Raw genomic sequence first — 24,402 nt, forward strand, 5'->3', positions numbered from 1 at the left:
CTCCTAGGACATAATTTTCATCTTTTCTTTAAACAAAATTTTCAGCATTTTACAATTAAAAAAGTACCCAAAAGTTGGTGAAAAAGTACTATCAAATTCATTTGGAGTATTTTCTTGCTTGCTGGTGGCTTAAAGTGGCACTTAAGTCACATAAAAAAATGAGTTTTACTATTGCAGCAAGGAAGGCCACAATAGCAGCATAGGGGGCTCTATTGTGGCTGGGAACGCAAAGAATCACTCACGTTCCCAGCCTGTCGGCCGGTGACGGCGAAACCGGAAGTGGCCGCCGACGGGTCCAGGAGGATCGGAGCGACTCTACGTGGGCACCGATCGGCTGCAGGGGGCTGAGGGAAGCCCCAGGTGAGTAAAACTCATTTTTTTAATGTGACTTAAAGCGGTTTAACACCCAGCATTACAACTTTGCTTTAAAAGATTGCTTACAGCTTAGAAATTATTATGCCAGATTTTTTTTAAGCAGAAATTCACTGAATGGGTTAAGCATGACATTTTAGTGTTGGATTTAACTAGGAATCTGCATCCATTCTTATCTTTAGTTACAAATGTATCTTTGTTTGGAATGCAATTAGACCTCTGAAAAGCCTGCCGGGGAAGCCCTCTTTGTTCTCTCAGAGCAGTGTTTGTTTATTACTTTGTAAATAGATACATTTGTAACTAAACCTAAGCACGGTGGAGGATTTCTAGCTACATGCAGCACTAAAATGTCATGTTTAATCCATTCAGTGAATTTCTGCTAAAAAAAAAATCTGGCATAATCGTTTCTAAGCTGTAAGCAATCTTTTAAAGCAAAGTTGAAATGCTGGGTGTTAGACCACTTTAAGTGCCACTTTAAAAGGGATTTTATGACAAGTTATGAAAATATCACCTGGTAGAAAACTCAGGAGAAAAAGTGAATTGCATATGGGCCCTTACGGTTTAAAACAATGGGTGATAAAACATTAATTCGGTATCCAACTTTAACAAATTCTTGATCAGCATAATTAATAATGTATGTTGGCACTAATGAAGTGATCAGGTATATCTTTTATCCAAAGACCCATGCAACCCAATGTTCGGGACATCAATACAACAATTAAAACTTTGTATGCACTCGCCAACTAGCCTCTAACATTAACACCACCCCAAGCTTAATCATTACCTCCCCCTTTATAGAAAACAATAAACATAACACTTTCATGACCACTACCCCCCCCCCCCCCCATTTCACATTCTCAGAACCTTAACTCTGAATATTAACCCTTAAAGAGACACTGAAGCAAAAAAATTATGATATTATGATTTGTATGTGTAGCACAGTTAAGAAATAAAACATTAAGATCAGATACATCAGTGTAATTGTTTCCAGTACAGGAAGAGTTAAGAAACTCCAGTTGTTATCTCTATGCTCTATGCAAAAAAGCCATTAATCTCTACAACTTTCAAAGTCGTGGAGAGGGCTGTCTTCTGACTTTTATTATCTCAGCTGTAAGTGAACAGTTTTCTTTTTATCTGCTAGAGGAGAGGTCATTAGTTCACAGACTGCTCTGAAAGAATCATTTTGAATGCAGAGTGTTGTGTAATCTCCACCTATTAGCAGGGCCAGCGCTACCATTAAGGCAAAGGAGGCAGCTGCCAGGGCCCCAGAGCTTGTAGGGGCCCCCAGTGGCTACAAGAGGAAAAAAAATTCAAATCGGCCTCATAGTTTTTGAGAAAATCGATTTTAAAGTTTCAAAGGAAAAAAAAACACATTTAAAAACCTGCCGACTTTAATGGTTAATAGCAAATCCACCTTAAATGATAGAAACCCTAAATTTGCAGGATATGTTAAGGTGATCATTAGGAATAAGAGGAAAAAACTATTTTTCAAAAAGACCTTATAGTTTTTGAGAAAATCGATTTTAAAGTTTAGAAGGAAAAAAGTATAGTTTTAAATGCGGTAAATGTAACTTTTAGTAGCAAACCTAACGGTAGTGTAATTTTACATGCATCAAACAAAAGCGCAATAAATTTCCTGACGGGGTTTCCAGGGGGTCTATACGCAGCCGCAGCGCTTTGGCCAGGGATCGCTATACAGCCGCAATATGGCTGTATGAAGATCCCTGGCATTTTTTCCTATTTTCCCAATTTTTTTTATGTTTAGAGTGTGGGAATTTTTTTTTTTTTTAATTATGTGGTGTCCCCTTCTCCTGAAACTTTTTAACCCCTTGTCCCCCATGCAGGCTGGGGTAGCCAGAATGTGGAGCTCTGACCGATTGGGACTTCACACCCTGACTATACCAGCTGCAAAAAAGGTCCCCTAATGCCGATTTTTGTTCCGGGGTATATGTTGGGGGGGGGGGGGCCCAGGTTTATTTTGCCCTGGGGCCCCATTGTTGCTTAAACCGGCCCTGCCTATTAGAGAATGATGCAATGTTAGAAAACACACTATATACCTGAAAATAAAAATATGAGAGTATTTTCTTTGCTGCTAATCTTCTAGTAATTATTCATAGTACACAACCAATTCATTATATCATATATTTTTTTCGCTTCAGTGTCTCTTTAAATGCTTAACCTTCTACCATAAATCAAAACCTAACCCACTAACTTTAATCCCAACCCTCTCATTGTAGTTAAAGGCTGCTGTGGAGCTATTTGTTGTCTCGTTGCATGCGCAAAACTGCAAACAATCAGCCAGTAACCACAACTCCTCACAAAACAACACACCACTATTGTCCATGGCAGAACATGTCATGTTATGCTCAAGGATTATCCCACAAGGGAGGTGACACTGGCAGGAGAATTGCTCATGCATAAAAAACCTAGACCAAATAATACATGCTTGCAGTATATTATCTGATCTATCTTTTCTTCTTCCTGCTTTTCAGGATTCTGGAACCAACAAGGTGAGTTTGTTCTGCTACATGGTACCAAACGATGACACATCAGCATATGGATATTAGTGCTTTGAATGATGGATAGGTGAAAGGCATGACAGCTTGTCATTTATACATGGAAGATATGTTTTTTTTAGGGGGGAAGGGGGGGCATCAAGAGCTGTAATTATGCTTCTTGGCACAGGGGGACATGTGATCATGGGGACTGGATAGACATAAAGTGCATGTAAACCTCTTATTTTGTCCTCTTGTCAGAACAAGAAAAAGAAGAAGAATGATTTCATCCCATACAGAGATTCTGTACTCACCTGGCTGTTGAGAGAGAACCTGGGTAATGTCTTCATTGATATTTCACCTGCTATCATGGCATGTTACGTACGTGAACAATTGATCAAAGCAGACAGTTAGATTTTTAGTTATCATTTAAAACAAGGATTCTCTGTTTGTTTTGGCATCTGCTTCACTTTTGTGCCAGTGTTCGTTGCACCTGTCTTGATAAGTAAGCCTGTGTAATCATAACAAAGGTTGCTGTATTTGTATCTAATAAATTGCTTTTCTGCATAGCATACAATGCTGCCCATATTTGTTTATATCCCTAGCAAATTTTGACTTAAAGTTTCCAGGGATGAGCTCTGGATGAAATCTGAATGGGTTTCATTCGGATTTCATACCGATTCGCGGTCACGTGACTACCACGCTTCCTCCTTCTGGGTTCAAGGAGGAAGTGTGGTAGTCACGTGACCGCGAATTTGAATGCAGCGTGAGGTGCGCCGTGGAACGCATAAAAGCAGACGGCTCCTGGGTAAGTTAACCCTCCCTCACCCGCCCGCTCGGGTGCAGTAATTATCTGGATGAAATCTGAATGAAACCCATCAGATTTCTTATGGAGCTAATCCCTGAAAGTTACTTTTACTCAACCAGCAAGTCATTTTTTGACGGGTATCTTTTGGGAGACATAGGTGTCTCCCAAAAGATAATAATATGATGTACAAGAGGCATTATTGCGGGAAAATGACATTTATCAGCTTTTATTGACATTTAAGCAAAAAGTGTCCAGTCTAAAATTATTCAGACCCTTCACAAACTGTCACAGTCTGTGGGAAAATCCAAAGTTCCATACCATTCCAAATAGTCCAAGCTGTTCCAAAGCATCCTAATTACCCTGATTAATTGGGAACAGCTGTTTTTTATCAACTCAACAGGTGGAAAACAACAGTCTCTCTGCAGTTGGTTTGTGGACAGTCATGGCTAAGACAAAGGAGCTCAGTGAGGACCTACGGCTGCGCAATTTGCCTAGGGTATGAATAATTATGGGCAGCACTGTATACAGTATATGTGTGAGTTATGTAGGCTAGTAAAAAATCTTAGTTTGGCCTTATATGTACCAGATTGCCAAAGTATGATATGGAAATCTTGATTTATTCAAGTCATCTATATATAGCAGTATTCTTTAAAGTGGGATCCTGACAGCCTCTTGATTTCCTTGAAGAAAAAGCTGTAATCTCCATTACACCTTCTAGTAAAAGCAGGCATTGCAGCCTGACAGCATAGGCATTGATATATCTGCTGCTTACAATTAAAGACCTGCAATAACAGTTGTCTATAGCGATCCTGGTGCAAACACTGTCTTGCTGTCTGCCAGTCAGAGCCGGATTAAGGCTAAATGGGGCCCTAAGCAAAGTAACTGATTTGGGCCCCCCCATCGTGTCGTAATAGAATCAGAAGATGCAGCTGCACAGCAATATGCCGCACACACCGGGCAGCCGAGCTACTGGTTGCAATGGGCAACAGCACGCTTTCCTCTGTGGGTGCACAATGCAGGGAATAGCAGCGGCAAAATGCAGAGTGAGAGATGAATGGCTGGGACATTTGCACTCAGAGGCTGGGGCACCCCTGTGAAGAGGGCGCCAGATATCACAGCAGCAGCACTTTCCCCCTGCATCTCCAGCCTGGCAATAGCAGAAAGCTCTGGACACCGCCAAACCGGAAGCCGTTCCCCAGACAGAATTACATAACCACTCCCACCACCGAACAACCAATTTCCTCCCAAACTAGACAGCCACCATGCAGCCTCCATCCCAGTGAATACGATAGTCCAGCAGAGAAGGCAGCCGCAGTGGGAGAGAATGACAGCACCAGATGACTCACATTCACCTATTGCAATCCAAGCAATGGAGGTCCCATCATCCGGAGTGCTAGAGTGCTGCCGCTCTGTTACTACTACTATTACTACTTCCTACTTCCTGTCTGATCTGAGAATCAGGAAGTTCAGAGCGAGCGGCTGCACTGTAGAAGAGACAGATGGGTTTCAGATGACGGGATCTCTATCGCTTGGATCATGGATAGGTTAGTGAGCGTTTGCCATTTTTGCCATCTGCTGCTATCATTCTTGCTGCAGCTGTGGTTCTCTGTGGGAAGGGAGGGTGGAGTGGGCAGCGGCAGAGCGCACAGTAGCAGGAGGGGGACCTAGGAGGAGAGCCTGGCTCTGAAGACAATCAGCAGCGCACGGCATCATTTGACAAGACAAGACAAATAACATTTATATCGCTCTTTTCTCCTGGTGGACTCAAAGCGCCAGAGCTGCAGCCACTAGGACGCGCCCTATAGGCAGTAGGAGTGTTAGAGAGACTTGCCTACGATCTCCTACTGAATAGGTGCTGGCTTACTGAACAGGCTAAGCAGAGATTCGAACCCTGGTCTCCTGTGTCAGCGGCAGAGCCCTTAAAGGGACTCCAAGCAGTGCCTGTGGATATGCCTTTAAGCATACCCACAACTAATTCATTACATCCTCACACCTACCAGCATGATGTTTGTAATTATATCCCCCTGGGTTCCTTATATTTCATTGCATTGTGCTGAATCGAGCTGCCAACTTTGGAGAAAAGTTGTCCTGTGGCCGTGATTTCGATCGCAAAAATATCGAAAACTAAAAGGCATAGAGCAGCCGTTTATATATCATTGGAAAGAGGAGAAAGAGAGCTTTAAAATGATATGCATCTTTCCATAGTTACTGCACTGCACAGAGTCCCATTAACCATTATACCATCCAGCCACCGCTTACTTTGGAGAAAAGTCGTCCTGTGGCCGCGATTTCGATCGCGTAAATATCGAAAACTAAAAGGCATAGAGCAGCCGTTTATATATCATTGGAAAGAGGAGAAAGAGAGCTTTAAAATGATATGCATCTTTCCATAGTTACTGCACTGCTCAGAGTCCCTTTAACCATTATACCATCCAGCCACCGCTGACAGGATGGCAAGGGCTGGTTAATGTGCTGATGGGGCCCTTTTGACTCTGAATGGGGCCCCAAGCGACTGCTTTTGTTGCCTGGTCGGTAATCCGGCCCTGCTGCCAGTCAGCGTATTCTGCCCTCTGTAGAGGAGAGGAGGATGGATGAGTGTGAATGAGCAGCCAACACCAGTGGCTGTAAAATACAAAAGCAACCAGGCATGGATTCCTGCAGGTGTGGTCGCTAACAAGCTGTCCATAGATGTCAGGGGACACCCATACGTGTTTGGAAGAGGTGCCTGAAATGATCTCATATCTCTGGTGACCAGAGTTGCAAGTGTGTACAGGCCTTAAAGAGAATCAATTGCTAAAAAAGAACTTCTCATAAAATAACTCCTCTTATAAATATATATAGATGTGAGGTAAAGATAAAAACAAAAACTTACTGCAAAGTAATGCATTGCTGTCCTAATCCGTAAAGCCGCGCCCCCTGTCTAATTTTCGCCCCTGGCGATTTTAGAAGAGAAACTGGCTGTTGCTTCCTAGGTAGAATGAAGGGCCGACATATATCAAAGACAAAATGAGCAATCACACAGATGTGGAGAGAACTGTTCCTGAACTTGCAGTCTAAATCCTGATATACACTTTCAATTTTGATTGGCCTGTTTTAGCACTTTTATGTAGTATTATTATTATTATTATTGATTTATATTCCGTGGCGCTGTACAAAGTATAAGAGCTTACCCAGGGGCATAACTACAGGAGAGCAGCCCTTATGACCACAGGGGGGCTGATACAACCACAGGGGGCCTGAGAGCTGTAAGGGGTCTCCAACTACTACTTCACTCCCTCGGATAAGATAAACACCAGATCAGGTATTTTTGTAGCTATGCTTGTTATGGGTATAAAGATTACAGTGTCCACAATTGTTTTATGACCATTGCAAGATGGCCCACTGGCTGTGAGGGTCACAAGGGGTTGGCAAGGGAAAGGGTGTGGACATTGGGGGCCCCAATCAAGATTTTTCAAGGGGGCCCTATGATTCATAGTTACGCCCCTGAGTTTACCTATTCAATCTGTTCATAGTATTCAAAGTCTGTGGGCCCTCATACTACATGGATTTTGATCGGTCAGTGATTGGCCATTCAGAATTGTCTGTGTGTATGCACCTTAGGAAGAGAACACGGGCAGGTTAAGCTACATACAAACTTCATATTATTGTTGCTTGAATTAACATTAAAGATTGTTTTGGAGATCTATTAAAAAACAATGCAGTGTATAGTGACACTATACTTTTCATAGCTGAGCAGCGTGTTCTGTGGAGAGAGGAGGGAAAAGTATGATCTCCATCTAAACCATGTACTGTATGTAACTCAACTAATAAACAAAGGTCTCTGTGTATTGGGATTTGACTGCTGGTAACTGCAGCGGAAGAGACATTTAATAAGATTATCATTAGGTCTATCCATAGAGAATGTGTGTAATAAATATACAAAGTGTGATTTGTAATAGTTGATCAGCTGGTTTTGTAAATGATGATTGTAATGAGTGAAAAGTAAGTGGGAATTCTGGAAGGAAGTTTGTGAAACTGGGGAGGTTATAACTGCTAGTTCGTTACTGTTCTGTATTTTACAGGTGGAAACTCTCGAACCGCTATGGTTGCAGCCTTAAGCCCCGCAGATATCAACTATGATGAGACCCTCAGCACCCTCCGGTGAGAAATGTATTTACTACTTTAGCTTAAAAAATGCATGCATTTTAGCCAGTTTGTACATTAAAGATTTTGGACCGTTCAGAAAAAAATGGCCTTTGTTCACCATCAGCAGATGAAACTACTGTAAGCTGGCAAACAGGAAACTAGTGCGGTATCTCAAGACACATACTAGCTACTAATTTTCATGTGTGTGTGAAAAAGGAAGAGGTGGCGGAAACGGAATTATCAGTACTCTCCAGAAAATAATTTTAATTCCACTTTAGGCAGAAACATCACAGGGAGGAGCCAGTACCTATTTAGTAAAGTATGGTATCGGGCTGCAGCTCCCAAGTGCTTATCATTTATAATCATTGCTTTTCAAAATGTACGGTACCTTACTTTAGATGGGCTGAAAACACATCCTACTAATGATGATTTGCTACAATCATTTTTCCAAACCTACTTTATTTCATTTCTATAATAAGCGATAAGCGGTTGTATACTGATCACTGATGTTCATGTGTATGATTAAGCTTTGATTTGTTGAGAAAACAATCATCTAGTAGTTACAATATAGCGACCATCAGTAGTCTGAGGATCTGTAAATATCTGTAAAAGGTTTTCAGTCATTTGGCTTCTGTGACTTACTAATATAGCTACTACTATGCCACCTTACACCTAAAGGTGGCCACACACCATACAATTTTTTAAATATCTGTTAACACCTATGTTACATTTTTTTTTTTACCAATTATGATAAAAATGATTGGAAACTCTGAGAAAATTGCTAGGGTGTGTATATTAATAAATTGGCAATCTATCACACACCATACAATCTTTAGAAAGATTGAATAAAAATATCTGGCATTCCGGATTAATAGAAATCGAAGAAAACGGGAAATACGATCGGATTTTTCAGTCGAATAAAAAAAAAGCTTTCGATTTTTTCGGGAGATCCGATCGTTTTTATCAAATTGCCGTAAAATCTGATCATTTTATTGTATCGTGTGTGGCCACCTTTAGATGTACAGTTACCCAAACTGTTTTCAGATCACCCTTTTAGCACACCTTGGGCCCGATTCAATTCACTTTTTCATCTAAGTTTTCTCCTAGGAGATAATTTTTCATCTTCTGTTTAAAATAACTTTTCAGCACTTTGTAATTGAAAAAGCATCAAAAAGTAGGTGAAAAAAAGTGCTGTCAGAATTATTCTGAGTATTTTCTTGCTTGCTGATTGGCATAAAAGGCATTTTATCGATGAGATGTGAAAATATCACTTAGGAGAAAACTTGAATTGGATCACGCACTAGTCCCTTGTTGCTGAAAATTCCTGATCAGTTTAAATGGCGTTTTATGCCCAGTTTCTGTAAGTATCGTCTGTACAGCTGCACAAAATCATAGTGATTATAATGGCATGACAATATTTGACAAATCCTATCCTTTTCCTTAAGATATGCTGATCGGGCTAAACAGATTCGCTGCAATGCTGTCATTAATGAAGATCCTAACAACAGACTGATCCGAGAACTGAAAGATGAGGTGGCTCGTCTGAGGGAGCTTCTTGGTGCCCAAGGACTGTCTGACATCATTGACAGTGAGTGGTCCATTTGTACATGTCCTGTATCTTCTGGTTCTCATAGACAGTGAGACCCCCTTGGACAGCTAAGAATGACAGGACCAGACATCAGCAAGTTTAGGTAGCTCTATTTAGGGTAATTTAATAGTTGTAACATCCATTGTCTTGCAGTCAATTTCAAGTATACACATGGCATTGGAAGTTATAGCAGTTCACACATACTTGAAAGCCAGCAGGGTACATGCATACATTCTGTTGTTAGGGTTATGATGACGAGGGAGGAGTCTTCATATTTTGTTGGAACAGTGTTTAGTTTACTTATCATCAGTGTCCCTATCCCTTCTTCTTAATGCCTAAACCTGGAAGAAGAAAAATGAAAAATCAATGCCTAACCCTGACTCTCCTTATTGGCACCTAATCAAAACTGTCCATATCAGCACATAACCCTAACCACCCTTATTGGCACCTCACCCCAACCTTCCTACACTTGCTGATAAGACTAATCTTCTCTACCTTAAAGCCCCATACAGACGCTCAACAGCGGTCTTTTATGCAGGACAATTATCAAACAACTTTTGTTGTGTAACAAGTTGAAACACCAAAAAAAAAGTTTTTCGCTATTGTTCAAACAACTGATAAGACGTCAATCCAACTGTTGGATTGACGTCTGATCAGTCTTATCAGTTGTTTGAACAATAGCAAACAACTTTTTTAGTTGTTTCAACTTGTTTCCCAACAAAAGTTGATTGATAATTGTGCTGCATAAATGACTGCTGTTGAACGTGTGTGTGGGTCTTAAAATGCAACCCTTTAGGTCCCATTTACACTTAAACAGTTGCTCTCCGTTATATCGTAAAGGACAACTGATTTTCAAAGTAATGCTCATTTTTTCCAATGGCTTAGTTCACACTATAAGCTTTTTAACTGAAAGATTTTTCATAATGCACTGCTATCGAGCAGAAGAAAAACGTGTACCAACTGATTAATTGTAAATGGGGCCTAAAGGTGGACATACATCTAGAGATTTGGCTGTACCATTCGATATGATCATTTTATCGAATCGAGAGAGAATTGAGTGTGTTCCATTATGCCCAGTCGATGAAAAGTGTCCGATATCATGTCAAATTGACCAAGCAGGATGGAAGATATCAGTCGATCGCACAGGAATCGGCTACTAATCACATATCATTTTTGCCTGTAGAGCATGGAGGCATAACACTGGTCAGATCATTGAGTGAAGGGGAATCTGATAGGATATCACCTGTATTGTGGGGGCCACTAGTCGATCGACTTTCGATCAACCACTTTGAAGCTGATCTCCCAATAAAGTGGATTGCTTTGTTGATTGTATCTAAATCGCTAGATGTATGGCTACTAGGGATGATCAGAGAGATGCAAATTCTTCCGAGTTAATGCACATTTTTATGCAAATACAGTATATGGAGCTTGAAAAAGGAACAATCAATTTAAACCTGGGTTTAAATTGATTGGTCCATTTTCAACTGCATAAATTTGCATAAAATTTTGCATTAACTCGTAAGAATTTGCATCTCATTGATCATACCTAATGGCTACCTTAACCGTCTGTATTAATGTAAAACCCTAACCTACCTTATTGCTCTCTAATCCAAACGTTCCACTAACTGCTGATATGACCAACTTTCTCCCAATCTATCCTTTCACTCTAAACATCTTTATAGATGCATTAGTGTAATAAATGAATACTTAGGTTGAAATGATAGCTAAAGCCAAAGCTTGTGCCAAAAATACACCCCACACCAGATTTGTCATGAAGTCCATGCTAAAGCGATAAGTGATCTGCTTTGTAGAAAGCATATTTTTGTGATCATGTCCTTTCCAGTTGACAAATACTGCTGAATGACTTTGGATATCTCAACTGCTTCCAGACCTTTATGATTGAAATCTAACCCTGTTTGTGGCTGTTTATTCCTGCCGGGTGTTTCAATCAGCCTCGTGGTCTCGTTGCTCTTGCCGTTTATGCTGCTGTTTGCATCACTGCACCCACTTGCTCTGGTGTCAAGCTGACAGCAGAGCTTCCAGGTCTCATTGGCTTCTGACCATGTGATTGCTGTAAAACCAATCACAGCAATCACAACACAAAATAGAATAAGGACGACTGGTCTTAAAGGCACCAAAGCTGTCTGGTCCAAACTAGGTAAAAACAGTTTGGCCTAAATGGATTTCTGCAGTTAGGTTAGACCTGGGAAAGTTAAGGTCTTTCTTTGAGTTGTGAAGTGTTTCTAGACTCTTAAAAACTGTTGAGAAAAAGTCTGCAACCCTCCCCTCACTTATATTAAAACATAATAGGGTTGCTGAAAGGTTAGCAAATTAGCTGTTGTATGATTGCAGTCACATGTAAGCAGCTCAGTGAGATGTATTCAAAATATGTCCCACAATCAATCTGACTGGTAGCATATAAGAGTTGTTGATAAATAAATATTTAACCACTTAACACAAGGTCTGTACAAGTGCGGGTCTCAGTATCTAGACAAAAATAAACCTCTATTTAGATTGCATCACACAAAAGCTCAATTCGGTGTTCAAGAAAAAAGCAAAACACAAACCCTACAATCTGTGTAATTTAACTACTGCACCAAGATGCAGTTATCCTTTAATACAGCACAATTTAAGATGGTCAATACGATGCTTTTAATTCAGAGTTGGTGCAAATTTTAAGCTAATTGTATGCAGGTTTTCACATAAATAAACTAATCAATGCCACAGCAGCTGCATGTTTTGTTCTATTTTTAAGCTGCATAAATCTGCATACAGTTTACATCAACTCAGAATTGATAACATCTCATTGACCACCCCCGTGCATAACTCTAAACACCTGAGAAAATGTCTATACATACAGAGGTTTAACCTCCTGGGCGATAATCCTGAGCTCAGCTCGGGCTATACCGCCGCAGAGGATTTCTCAGGCCCTGCTGGGCCGATTTGCATATTTTTTTTTGTTACACACAGCTAGCACTTTGCTAGCTGCATGTAATATTCGATCGCCGCCGATACCTGCCGCGTTATAGGGCCCCCGCCGAGACCCCGTGCGCAGCCTGGCCAATCAGTGCCAGGCAGCGCTGAGGGGTGGATCGGGACTCCCTTTGACGTCACAACGTTGATGACGTCATCGTGATAGTCGCCATGGCGATGGGGGAAGCCAAACAGGAAAACCCGTTCTGAACGGGATTTCCTGTTTGCTCTGATCGCCAGAGGCGATCGGAAGGGGTGGAGGGATGCCGCTGCATAGCGGCTATCATGTAGCTAGCGCTGATTAAATTAAGGAAATCATTAAAAAAAGTGCTGCCCCGTCCCCCTGGCGCTGTTATTGTATCGCCCAGGAGGTTAAAAGAGTTAAAGGAATACCTATGTGAAAACAAAATAATGAGATAAACATGTATGTGCAGTACAGGACCTAGTTGGACTGTAGTGTAACCCTCACTGATAAAGGGATAACAGTCATAAGGCACATTCTTGCCACAAAATAGCTTCTGAGAGCAGGAAATACATAAAAAAGGTCAATATTTCAAAGTTTTTAGCTCTGGCATACATCAAAGACTGTGTCATTGAGCAAAGACTATGAAACATTAAAACATTGGTATTTCTTAGAAAGGCCTGAAATGAAGTGGTTAAAACAAAAAGAAAATAATGTAACAGATCAAACACCAAATTCTTGGTTTGTAAGCTGTGGCGTAGTTGATAGGAAGTATTTTGTTTCAAAATATTAACCACCCCACCACCACCCTCAACTATATCACTTTTGTATATTTCCAGTTCCAACATGTTTCTAAAACATTACAGTATAATGTATATATTTTATGTTTGTCTTTAGAAATGTGTAATTGAAGTCAGAGCCGGGCCGAGGCATAGGCTGGAGAGGCTCCAGCCTCAGGGCGCAGTGTAGGAGGGGGCGCAGAATTCATTCAGCTGTCATTCCTAATTGTGTTTGAAGCAGAAAGAAATAAGAAAAGGGGATACATGGCAGTGACTGCAAGCCATATAACTAGATATTAAGGTGTTGGGGAGGTTGTGGGCCCTGTGGCGCCTCTTAGTCTAATAGCAATCAGTGTGTGATGGCTGGGGTGGCAGGGATGGAGGGGCGCACTTTGGTGTCTCAGCCTTGGGTGCTGGAGGACCTTGTCCCGGCTCTGATTGAAGTTTATAGCCTCTTTCGATGTTGTGTTTAATTGCATTTACCTGTCAAATACGTGTGACATCTGTAGACATACAGTAGTTCATTTTGTGTGCAGCCCAACTGTTTTCTGTGTACTTTTACAATATGATACATAGTGTACACCTCACATGATAGTGGGATGTATCATATGATACACACTGTTTGTGGTGTCCTCCTCTTTTGATGTATTTTCCACATCCAAACCAAGATTTCTCTTCTCGCTTTCTCGCTTGTCCTCACTCCCTTATCCCTTTTGTAAATACTCATTCTAATCTTTCCATCTCCATCCCAAATGTCAACTGGTTTCACTATAATGCCATTTATTTTTCATTTATGCAATACTATAATTAACTCACTAATTATTATTTACAACATATATTGTACTTTTTTTAATTACTTTACATCTGATTTTTTTTCCTTTTTATTTATATGTCTGTACTTTAACTCCACTGTGTCCCACATTTGCATATTGTCTGTCCTGCCCATTACATTGTGCACTCTCCCGATTCTTCATTTCCTGTTCCCCCTCCCGTTTGGTTTGGTATCTCCCTGCACCCTTTCTCTGGCTCCTGCTCTTTTTAGACGTGTGTCCTGTGGATAACGCCAATATTCTACACACGCGTCATGGTGCTGACAATCTCTTCACAGCCGTAAATGCCCTGACAGGCATGAGCCCCTCGTCCTCCATGTCTGGTTTGTCCAGTCGAGCTGCGTCTGTTTGCAGCCTGCACGAACGACTCGCCTTTACTCCTGGCAGTGAGGAAGCCATTGAGAGGCTCAAGGTAGGTTTATAAAATACTTTTTGTAAAGTATATGATTTAGAGGTTAAAATGGTACAAGTACAGGAAATCTACACTTGATATTGCGTATATAGAGGTGTTTAAAGGGAACCAAGCGCAACTTTTTCTTTTCTAATACCTATAGGAGCTGCCGTGTTCCCCCCTCCCCTTCTAGCAGCCCATTATTTATCCAGGGGAAGGTGTGAAGATGGCATCTGTGACTTCTCTAAACTCTTTGAAGCTTAGTAGCCTATGCCCCCCCACTCCCCACTGATGAAAGCTTTTGTTTGCTCTCTGCTAATGTGTGCAATAAAATAATTACAACAGTCCCTGCCTGAAATTTCTGAGGTTGGATAGGTCTCTGCTAATTTTTTAATGTAAAAAGAAGAGTTAAAATTAAAGGTTTTTTTTTTTATTAATGACATTATTGGCAAGCATTTTTAATGTTCTTTTGAGATGCCCTGGGTGCTAAAATGGTGCTTGCTTCACTTTAATGGCTAACTCCTTCAAATATTGTTTTGGAGTTGCTTTGGTCATTTTGATCCACAAAAACCTGTTCTATGGCTTAGCCATGGTGAATTTGCTGTAGATTTGAAAACATGCAATTATAAATATTATTTAAATATATTTTCTTCTATAGCATGGGCACATGCTCTGCAGTGATTTACAGAGTAAATTAAAGAGGCTCATAATCCAATGTCCCAACCAATGCTGGACATCTGAGAAGGTCACAAAGGCCCAGGGGGTGACTGGGCATGAAAGAAGGAGGCCTTTATATGGAAGAAGAGGTTACAAATGTAATAGGGAGGTTACATACATGGAGCAGCACATAGAAGAGGGGAGCTGCTACACATAAAAAGGAAGATGGAGATGGTGGGGCAGGTGATGGAGGGGTCACAACAAAGTATGTCTAAGTGCAGAAAAACTATAAATCTAGACTTGATAATCAAATTCTAATTCCTTCTAGTCTAGGGTCAGTTTGAGTAAAAAACAGTTAAAGCACTTGACAAAGGGCAACTGGCCCGAAACGGTGCTGTTTGTATGCTGTACTTGCATTATGAAATGCAATAAAGAAGTTAGATATTTATCCGTGGAAGGGTTGAGTTCTGTATGAGAAGTTTTGGCATTGTGCGGACTGTTGTATGGGAGGTTTGATGGACCTCCCATCTCAGTAGAACTCCCCACTATCTAGATATAAACATGTGGCTGCCTGACACCTGGTTTATTCGGAATCAAATTCTAACATACCTACTCTAGTCTAGAGTCAGTTTGAGTTAAAAACAGTTATTTTACCAGTATGTATTGGGGATTCAGGAGGGAACCATTGCTCCTGCAGGATCCCCACACATATATGGGCAGAACATATATACTACTCTATATGGCACATGCATGGAACCTGGGACTCTAGCAGTATAAAGCAAGAGCCAGAGCGTCTTCTTTTCCTTCTTCCACTTTTCTTTTTTTCCTTTTATCTGTTGGGGGGTTGGTCACATTCTTTTCTAGATACACACAGATATTGACAGCCTATTAGGCAAAATTCTTTACATTAAAAAAAGAGGAACTGGGGCTATCAGTTCTTGTGCAATGTGAACCTTTACACTCAAAAGACGCATAAAGAAACAATCAATTGAAAACACTAAAGAACATGGAGGCAGAATAAAACCACGGGGATTCAGTGCCGCCACTGCAGAATCTACAACCATTTTTTTTCTGGTGCTCAGCTTTGCATCACTTCCTGTTATACTCCCTGCTCATGCAGGAATTACAAATGCCCCTTTTTAGGAAAATGTACCAGGGATAGAATGAGAAGGTGATGGAAAGGGCTGGGCCATTGATTTAGGAGTGTAGCATTTCTCTTTTAAACTTCACATAGCTCTCTACAGATGCTTATAAGTGGAAAGCTGTAAATCATTGAGCAGCCTCCATTTGTGAACAACTGGACTGAATTTTACTCGTTGCTTGTGAAAGTCTTTAAATGTCTTTAGCAATTTCCACTAACCAAAGCTCATCCACTGTACAGGAGACAGAAAAGATCATTGCTGAGCTAAATGAGACCTGGGAGGAGAAGCTGCGTCGCACAGAGGCTATTCGCATGGACAGGTAACTACCGCTAGCTGTGAGTGTGATGATTGGTGCATTACCCCGTTATTCCTACCAACCCAAACCCTGCACTTACCACACTACAGCTTTAATGTCACTGTATATGAGGAGTAATATGTCCTGGGACGGAGAGATTTATAACATTTTCGTTTTTTTTATTGTGGATTTTGAGACGTTACACAGCTTTGTTTTTCATACCCCACATCTAAAAATGGCAGCCCCATTGAATTGCAATACATTATATTAGCTATGGATCTGAGAAAGTAACACATTTAAGGCTGAGATAGACACACAGCTGCATCGTCAGCAAAAAAGTCATACAGAAGCCCTGTGCTATGAGGACGGCCCTTCCATGAGGTGAGGGCTGGCAGCAGCCACAGACAGCCTCAGGCAATGATGCATGAGGAGGGGAGGGGTGCAGCAGCCTAAGGGAGTGACGCCAGAGAGGAGGAGGGGAGCAGCAGCCTCAGCCAGTGATGATAGGAAAGGGAGGGGGGTGAGCAGTGGGAAGCAGGCTCAGGCAGTTGTGCATGGGGAGAGAAGGGTGCAGCAGCCTCAGGCAGTGGTGCATGGGAGGAGGAGGGAGGGCATTAGCCTCAGGCAGACATAAGGGGGAAGCTTCTTCAGGCAGTAAAGCATGTGTGGAGGAGAGCAGCAGCCTTAGGCAGTGACGCATGGAAGGAGGAGGGAGGGCATTAGCCTCAGGCAGACATGGGGGGAAGCTACCTCGGGCAGTAAAGCATGTGTGGATGTGTGGAGGAGAGCAGCAGCCTTAGGCAGTGACATATGGGAAGGGGGGCAGCAGTATCAAGCAGTGATGAGTGGCAAGATGGAGGAGGGGTCCGCAGCCACAAGCCGTGATGCACGGGGGCAGGAAAAGAGCAGGCATTTTCAATATTTATTGGTTTCAACATGATTAATATTTAATAGCTCCGCCCCTGATAAGACCCATGTGTTGTTGTCCTCTCTCCACAGGGAGGCGCTGTTAGCAGAGATGGGAGTGGCCATGCGAGAAGATGGAGGAACACTTGGAGTCTTTTCACCTAAAAAGGTAAACCTTCATTAATTAATTAGATTATACAATATTTCTGATACCATTCATTAACTGAATGAAATGTAATTTATATTAATAGAGTACTGTGATAATCCTTTGTTAAACTTTTAATTTCTTTTTGAGTAGAAGATAACAGCCATAGCATCCACTGCAGTTCTTTAATTATAGTTCAGCTGGATGTGTGAAACTGATTCAATCTTTTGTATTTGCATCTGAAGTATATCTCCATCACCGAGATAGGGCATTATTGCTTTGCATTTCGCTAGACTGAAATCCAATATCCTATAACGACCGAAACAGTTTTCACCATAACCTGAAAGCTTAGTTAGATGCAATAACCAGTCATTAACTGTGTAAAATGGCATATATCCGATTTTACGCTTGCCTGAAAATGTGAGTTTTTAAGACATGTCTAAAGAATTCAGGTGAGGGCAAATGGTAAAATGATTTAGGGAGGGAGTTCCAGAGAAGAGAAGAGGCATGTGAGAAATCTTGTATGGAAAAGTGTGAAGAGGTTACTAGGGTGGATGAGATTAGAAGATCATTAGAACAGGGCATGTAGGGTAGTAAATAGCTAACTGTGGCCACAAATTGCAAATAGTTGTAAGGTATTATGTAGTAAAAGTTGAGGAAAAGTACCATTTTAATGTATTGGGGTTTATATCGAATTAGGGTCCCTGAGTATTACACCTAATTAGATATAAACCCCAATACATTAAAATGGTCAGGGACTAGGTTGGTTTTTTTTTTGTCTAGTCCTTATGTTGTTGAGTTTTCATTGTTTTCTCTCCAACCCCTCCATTCCCCATTCCATGGGATTATCAGTTCAGCCCTCCAGTGGTGGAAAAGTGCTCAGAACTTGTTGGGGTTTATTCTCCCAAGGAGGTTGGTGCAGATCTGGTGTGCAGTGTCTGTCTCTCCTCCACTGCTTTTCTTCAAATCCTAAAATTTCTATAAATATATCTATTTATGATGATAGTGGGACCTGTCCTCTAAAATCATTCTTCTGCATGTCTCAGGACCAAATGTTAGGCAGCAGTGGATAAGTAAATGTGTTGGGATATACTTGCTCGGCATTCAGTGTGTTCGCGTATAATGATATCATCATTGTTCTCTGTGTCCCAGACTCCTCACCTGGTGAACCTCAATGAAGATCCTCTGATGTCAGAGTGTCTCTTGTATTATATCAAGGATGGCATCACTAGGTGAGAAAAATAAAAATCGACTTCATAATATTCTTGTAACTGTTTAATAAATATGTACAAGCATATTGCAGAAGTATATTGTACAAGAATTAGTATGTGAATGTGTGACAGTCGTGCCGTGTTCATATCATGTTTGTGATTTACCAGATGCAGTAGAACATACTAAAACATACATACTAAAATGCAACTCAAGCCTTTATAATCCTATTAGGCATAAAAGTAGCCCCTACCACACCCAAAACTTTGTCATCACAACATAGGGATTTTGGATTTTTACATAGTTACATAGGTATTTTAGTTGAAAAAAGACTTCCATCCATCAAGTTCAACTAGAAAAAAACAAAAACACCATCCTGAACCCGCACATATACCAGTTGATCCAGTGGAAGGCAAAAAACCTTATGCTGGATCCACACCATAAAATTTTTCGGCAGATTTACCTGCCAGATCGATTATTTCCAGCATGTCTAATCTGAGAATCGATCAATTTTTTTAGCGATTTTCGGACCGATTTCCGTAGAAACGAAGGAAAATTGGTGAGAAAATCGCTAAAAAAAATCTATCGATTCTCAGATCGGACATGCTGGAAAGAATCAATCTGGCAGGTAAATCTGAAAAAAAATTGTATGGTGTTAATCCAGCATTACAAGGCCTTGGCCAATTAGCTTTAAGGGAAAAATTCCTTCCCGACTCCAGATGGCAGTCAGATATATCCCTGGATCTACTCTCCTGGGAATGACCTAATAATTATAGCCGTGGATGCCCTATGTATATATATGACAGTTATGGTAGATATAGGGCTTGATTCACAAAAGAGTGGTAACTGTTAGCACGGCCGTTTTCGCGTGAATTTTCGCATTGCGCGCGATCGCGAATTTTCGCGCGAAACGATAACATTTTGCATGAAAACGTTATCGATTTCGCGGTAAAATTTGCGTTTTCGCGTGAAACCGTTATCGTTTAACGTGAAAACTTTGCGAGCGCGCGCAATGCGAAAATTTGTGCGAAAACGGTCGTGCTAACAGTTAGTACTCTTTTGTGAATCAAGCCCATAGAGTTTGCCATAACGGCTTCCTGAGGCAAGATTTTTCAGATTTTAACCACTCTCGCTGTAAATAGATGGCAATTTTTTTTCCCACCATACACAGATCAAGTCCCCTTATCCATTGTACAACCCTAGGGACAAGAAGCAAATCTGCCAAACTTTTATATTGTCCTCTAATGTATTTATACATGTTAATCAGGTTACCTCTCACTGGGCTTTTCTCCAAGCTAAATAAGCCCAGTTTGTCCATATAATTATTAGTGTTGGTTTTCAAATTCAGGATATTGAATTCGGAAACCTGAATTATCCCGAACACCACATTTCAGCACCCGAACAAGTGGACAGTGTCACGCGGAAGTTACTTACTTGGACTTCACGGCACACGTCACCTGACTGGTTCCTCCTCCTGGCTTGTTGGAAGTTAACTTCCGGTGATCCTGTCCATTTGCTTGGTTGCTGAAGTGTGGTCTCCGGGATACTTTGGGTTTCTGAATTCAATACCAGATCATTCTGGTGCCCAGATCATTCATACTGACCATACAGCACCATATTTTGACCTGATGAAGCGGTTTATGCCGCGAAACGCGTAGTCCCGAGTGCTTCCTACCAATAAATGTTTTTCATCTTACCTACTGAATGAAGTGGTTATTCATAAGGTAGGCGATTAATATTATATTATTTACCATACACGTGATTTGATGCAGTATCACAGAACAAACAACAAGGGCGCCTCCTACTGTCTTCACAATTGATGCATAGCATCCCACACAGTGGGAGTGTTATTTTCTGCCACAAATCTGTGGCAAAAAAGTTTTTTCCAAAGGAGCTGCGACCATCCACAGAAAAGACCGAGTGGGGACGGGACTTCCCCACATGCCCATTTGAGTGGTTGCCTATCAGCAACCCACACTTGTGAGTAGTACTTTTTTATACACCTAAACCGTCTTATAAGGATAATATACTATAGGGGCTCCCGGTGTCTCTGTGGTTTTTTTCGTTTTTTATCTACCACAGCTCTCACATCACATAGCTGATCTGAGATGAAGCAGGAGTGATTTCAGGCAGATTATATATGATTTGTTAAATTATTCTTGTCACAGAGTTGGGCGCGAGGATGTAGAAAGGAGACAAGATATTGTCCTGAGTGGTCATTTTATCCGAGAAGAACACTGTATTTTCTGCAGCGATACTTTGCCCTGTGGGTCAGGTAATATATTTTATCCTATATTAAATTAAACACCATAAATAAAAAACTGAATCCATTTTCTTCAATTCTAAAAATATTCTACTTTCATGCAAATTTCCAGTTAACTATGGAAGAAAAAGAAACTGAGCTTAAAGGGAAGGTCCAAGCAAAAAAAAAAAAAAATGAGATTCACTTACCTGGGGCTTCTACCAGCCCCATGCAGCCATCCTGTGCCCTCGTAGTCACTCACTGCTGCTCCAGTCCCCCGCTGGCAGCTTTCTGACCTCGGAGGTCAGGGCCAAATTGCGTACATTTTTACACATTCCCGCTAGTGCAGGATCATTAACACATACATTTTTACGCGTTAGTGGTGAAACGCGTAAATTTTTGTTTCTGCACTAGCTGGAATGCGTAAAAATGTATGCAATGTGGCCCTGACCTCCGAGGTCAGAAAGCTGCCAGCGGGGGACTGGAGCAGCAGTGAGTGACTACAAGGGCACAGGATGGCTACATGGGGCTGGTAGAAGCCCCAGGTAAGTGAATCTCATTTTTTTTTTTTGCTTGAACCTTCCCTTTAAGGAAGAAAAAGAAACCGAGCCTAGCTAATTAGATATCTGCCAGCTGGTTTCCTAACTTTCCATTAGAAGCTTTGATAGGCTAAACTTAATTTCCTCCCTAGATCAGTGGAGATTTTTCTGTTAGGAGTATTTTTTGTTCATCACTATAGATATAAAGAGCACATGGTATAATAGACATAATGTACCGTATATTGTAGCAGTTTGCATTGCTTGCCGTGTGCTCAGAAAGTTGTTCCTGATTGACATCCAGTATTTTGATGTGTCCTCACAGTGGTGGTAACCCTGGAGCCGTGTGAAGGAGCAGACACGTATGTGAATGGGAAGAAAGTGACGGAGGCAATTATTCTGAGATCTGGTGAGAGTACTTCTGTTTCCATTCTGACTGGATCACATCTCATATAACTAACTTGTAGCTATTACTAAACCCGTTTTAACTACAGTATTACAAGATTAGCAACTTGGTACTGTAAACATATTAAAACTATATTTATCAATGTATATTGTGTGGAATATATCATAATTTGCAATGCATGAAGTTTTGTGCATTGCCCGTAAACCATTTTTGCATTTTATTTAACTTGCCTACCTAGCTGGGATAACAATGTCGGCTTCCTGTGATAATGGCTGGACTGGACCACACAGTCTATGAGATAACCAAACTCCTCCCCTCTCATGATGACCTACATGAGGTAGTGATGGAGGAACTAGGAGGGGGCACATATGAGTAGGGTACGGTGATGGTTCCGTGCAGAGGATGCAATCTCATTTACCTTTACTAACAATGAAAAATCAGGGAGGATGCACTACTAGGGCTTTAATATAATGTAAAGTGGAATTACAGACAAAATTTCCCCCTTTTTCTAATAAATTTATCACAGTGGTGTAGTTGTTAAGAAAGGACTGTTGTTTAAAATAAATGCCTGAAATGTTTAATAAGACTTAAGGCAAGCAGAATTTATCATTGAAAAATATTATGCTTCATAGTTCCAAGTGACAGAAATACAAACATGCTGCTTGTCACCTGCTGAGCAGTCTGTTATGTTCTGTGGAGTGAAAGGTGATGGTGCAGCAAAGCTGTGGACAAGGGAGTGATGTCCACAATGAGAAGAAAATGCACTCATTCTTCGTTTGTCAGTTTAATATCTGCCACGATGGCTCACTAATTAATCCTATGGGACAGACATAAATTATTATAGCTAATGACACTGTAACCATAAAAATCTACCTTTTCTATATAATTTTACTTCACACCTGGAGCCTTTTATTTGAGCTCCCACTGTGAGGATTCTGTTCTTTGATTTAAGAAGTGCAGAAGACAAACCTAAATAAAGGGTATAAACAGTTCTATGTGAGTCTGTGTGACAGCTACATTGATTGCAAGAATCAGAGTGCTGTGCTTTCCTTGCTGAATAGCTCTGCCTATACTGGATATGATATGACCATATAACATGGCTCTTTCCAGTGTCCAGTACAGGAACTGGGACAAAGCTGTGATTTTTGTCAAACATGAAATGACTTTGGATAAAAGATAAACCAGGATAATTACATGGGGTGAAGAAATAGTTATGTGGACTTTAGAATAATAACATTTCTGGTTTCTCCCATAGGTCTCAAAGCGCTTAGGCTCTTTTAAATTCAGTAATCGGTGGTAGGATGAAGTATGAACACAGAGTGTGTACAGAGGGAGTATGTTGCGCAAAACTGTCATTCAGCTCAGTTAAATAATGTGATTTTACATAAATAGGCAAGGCACAACTCAATACAGTAATGCCACATTACTATTTTGAGGAAAATGAATAGAAAATGTCACTCCCCTAGTTCTACTTTGACTCTTCCAATGTTAACAAAGACACAATTAGGAGAGAGGCCCCAATGTGGTATGCAATGCGTAAACGTGGGTATTGGAACAGTCTTACCTCAAGTAGGAGGTTTAAGGTTAATAATTTTATTAAACATAAGGAAAGGATGTCGTGTTTCACAGACCTGCCTGCATCCTCAGGTCTACAGTACAGTGTCTTATGCAGCTGCATGCATGGACTGCTAGGTACTCACAGTTCGTGTGTGTGCATAAGACACTGTACTGTAGACCTGAGGAAGCGGGTAGGTCCCACGAAATGCGTTGTCCTTTCCTGTGTCTGATAAAATTATTATCCTTAAACCTCCTACCTGAGGTAAGACTGTTTCATTACCTACGTTAACCTATTGCATACTACATTGGGGTGCATCCTTCTATTTTGTGTACAGTTATCTCCTCCCCCAAGGGGTGTCCCCTGAGATAATTATCCAGTGGTCCTTTTTCTGGAGTGTGACCATCCTCAGCCTATCCTGAAGACTGTACTAAATCTGTGTGGAGATGGAATTTTCCACCTGCCTAATACTGTGGTTTCCTAATAGCAATCCAGATTTGTAAGTACTATTTGTTTCACACATTATTTCATTGCCTGAAAATACTAAAACTATCTGGGGCTCCTGGTGTTTTCCGTTTCCTATTTCCTCTCCCGGTTCCTGAGGTTTGTCACCTGAGTTTCATTGACCAGACACCCTTCATCAATGTTAAAGGAAGGCAGAGACAAAATAAAAAAAAAAGCTTTATACATACATAAAGCTTCCTCCAGCCTCATGCCCGCGAATCGCTCCCACGCCGTCCTCACTCTTCTCCAGCTCTGGTACTGAGTCCCGTAAGTTCTGTCAGTCGCGGCCAGTCTGCGCAGAAAAAGAGCGCCCTCTATGTATCGCTGGCTGCGACTGACAGCACTTACGAGACCCGGTACCAGAGCTGGAGAAGAGTGAGGACGGCGGCGTGGGAGTGATCTAGGGACATGGGGCTGGAGGAAGCCCCAGGTATGTATGAAACCATTTTTTATTACTACTTTGCTACACTTTAAGGAAGAGG

At 41.2% G+C, this 24,402-nt stretch overlaps 1 protein-coding gene across 14 annotated transcripts in view; it reads left to right on the forward strand.

Moving 5' to 3' along the window:
* KIF1A (kinesin family member 1A) overlaps positions 1-24,402 on the forward strand; it is a 246,538-nt gene that overhangs the window by 124,435 nt on the left and 97,701 nt on the right. For 8 of the 14 annotated variants that reach the window (XM_068280653.1, XM_068280654.1, XM_068280655.1 and 5 more), the window contains 10 exons: positions 2,865-2,882; positions 3,129-3,204; positions 7,737-7,815; positions 9,246-9,388; positions 14,145-14,344; positions 16,362-16,441; positions 17,417-17,492; positions 18,621-18,700; positions 20,846-20,952; positions 21,781-21,864. In XM_068280653.1, coding sequence (XP_068136754.1) covers positions 2,865-2,882; positions 3,129-3,204; positions 7,737-7,815; positions 9,246-9,388; positions 14,145-14,344; positions 16,362-16,441; positions 17,417-17,492; positions 18,621-18,700; positions 20,846-20,952; positions 21,781-21,864 — 943 coding nt within the window. The remainder of the gene's footprint in view (positions 1-2,864; positions 2,883-3,128; positions 3,205-7,736; positions 7,816-9,245; positions 9,389-14,144; positions 14,345-16,361; positions 16,442-17,416; positions 17,493-18,620; positions 18,701-20,845; positions 20,953-21,780; positions 21,865-24,402) is intronic. The other 6 variants (XM_068280657.1, XM_068280664.1, XM_068280665.1 and 3 more) reach the window with 1 other exon arrangement.

Source organism: Hyperolius riggenbachi, chromosome 4 (genome assembly GCF_040937935.1).
Source record: "Hyperolius riggenbachi isolate aHypRig1 chromosome 4, aHypRig1.pri, whole genome shotgun sequence".
Lineage (NCBI taxonomy): Eukaryota > Metazoa > Chordata > Amphibia > Anura > Hyperoliidae > Hyperolius > Hyperolius riggenbachi.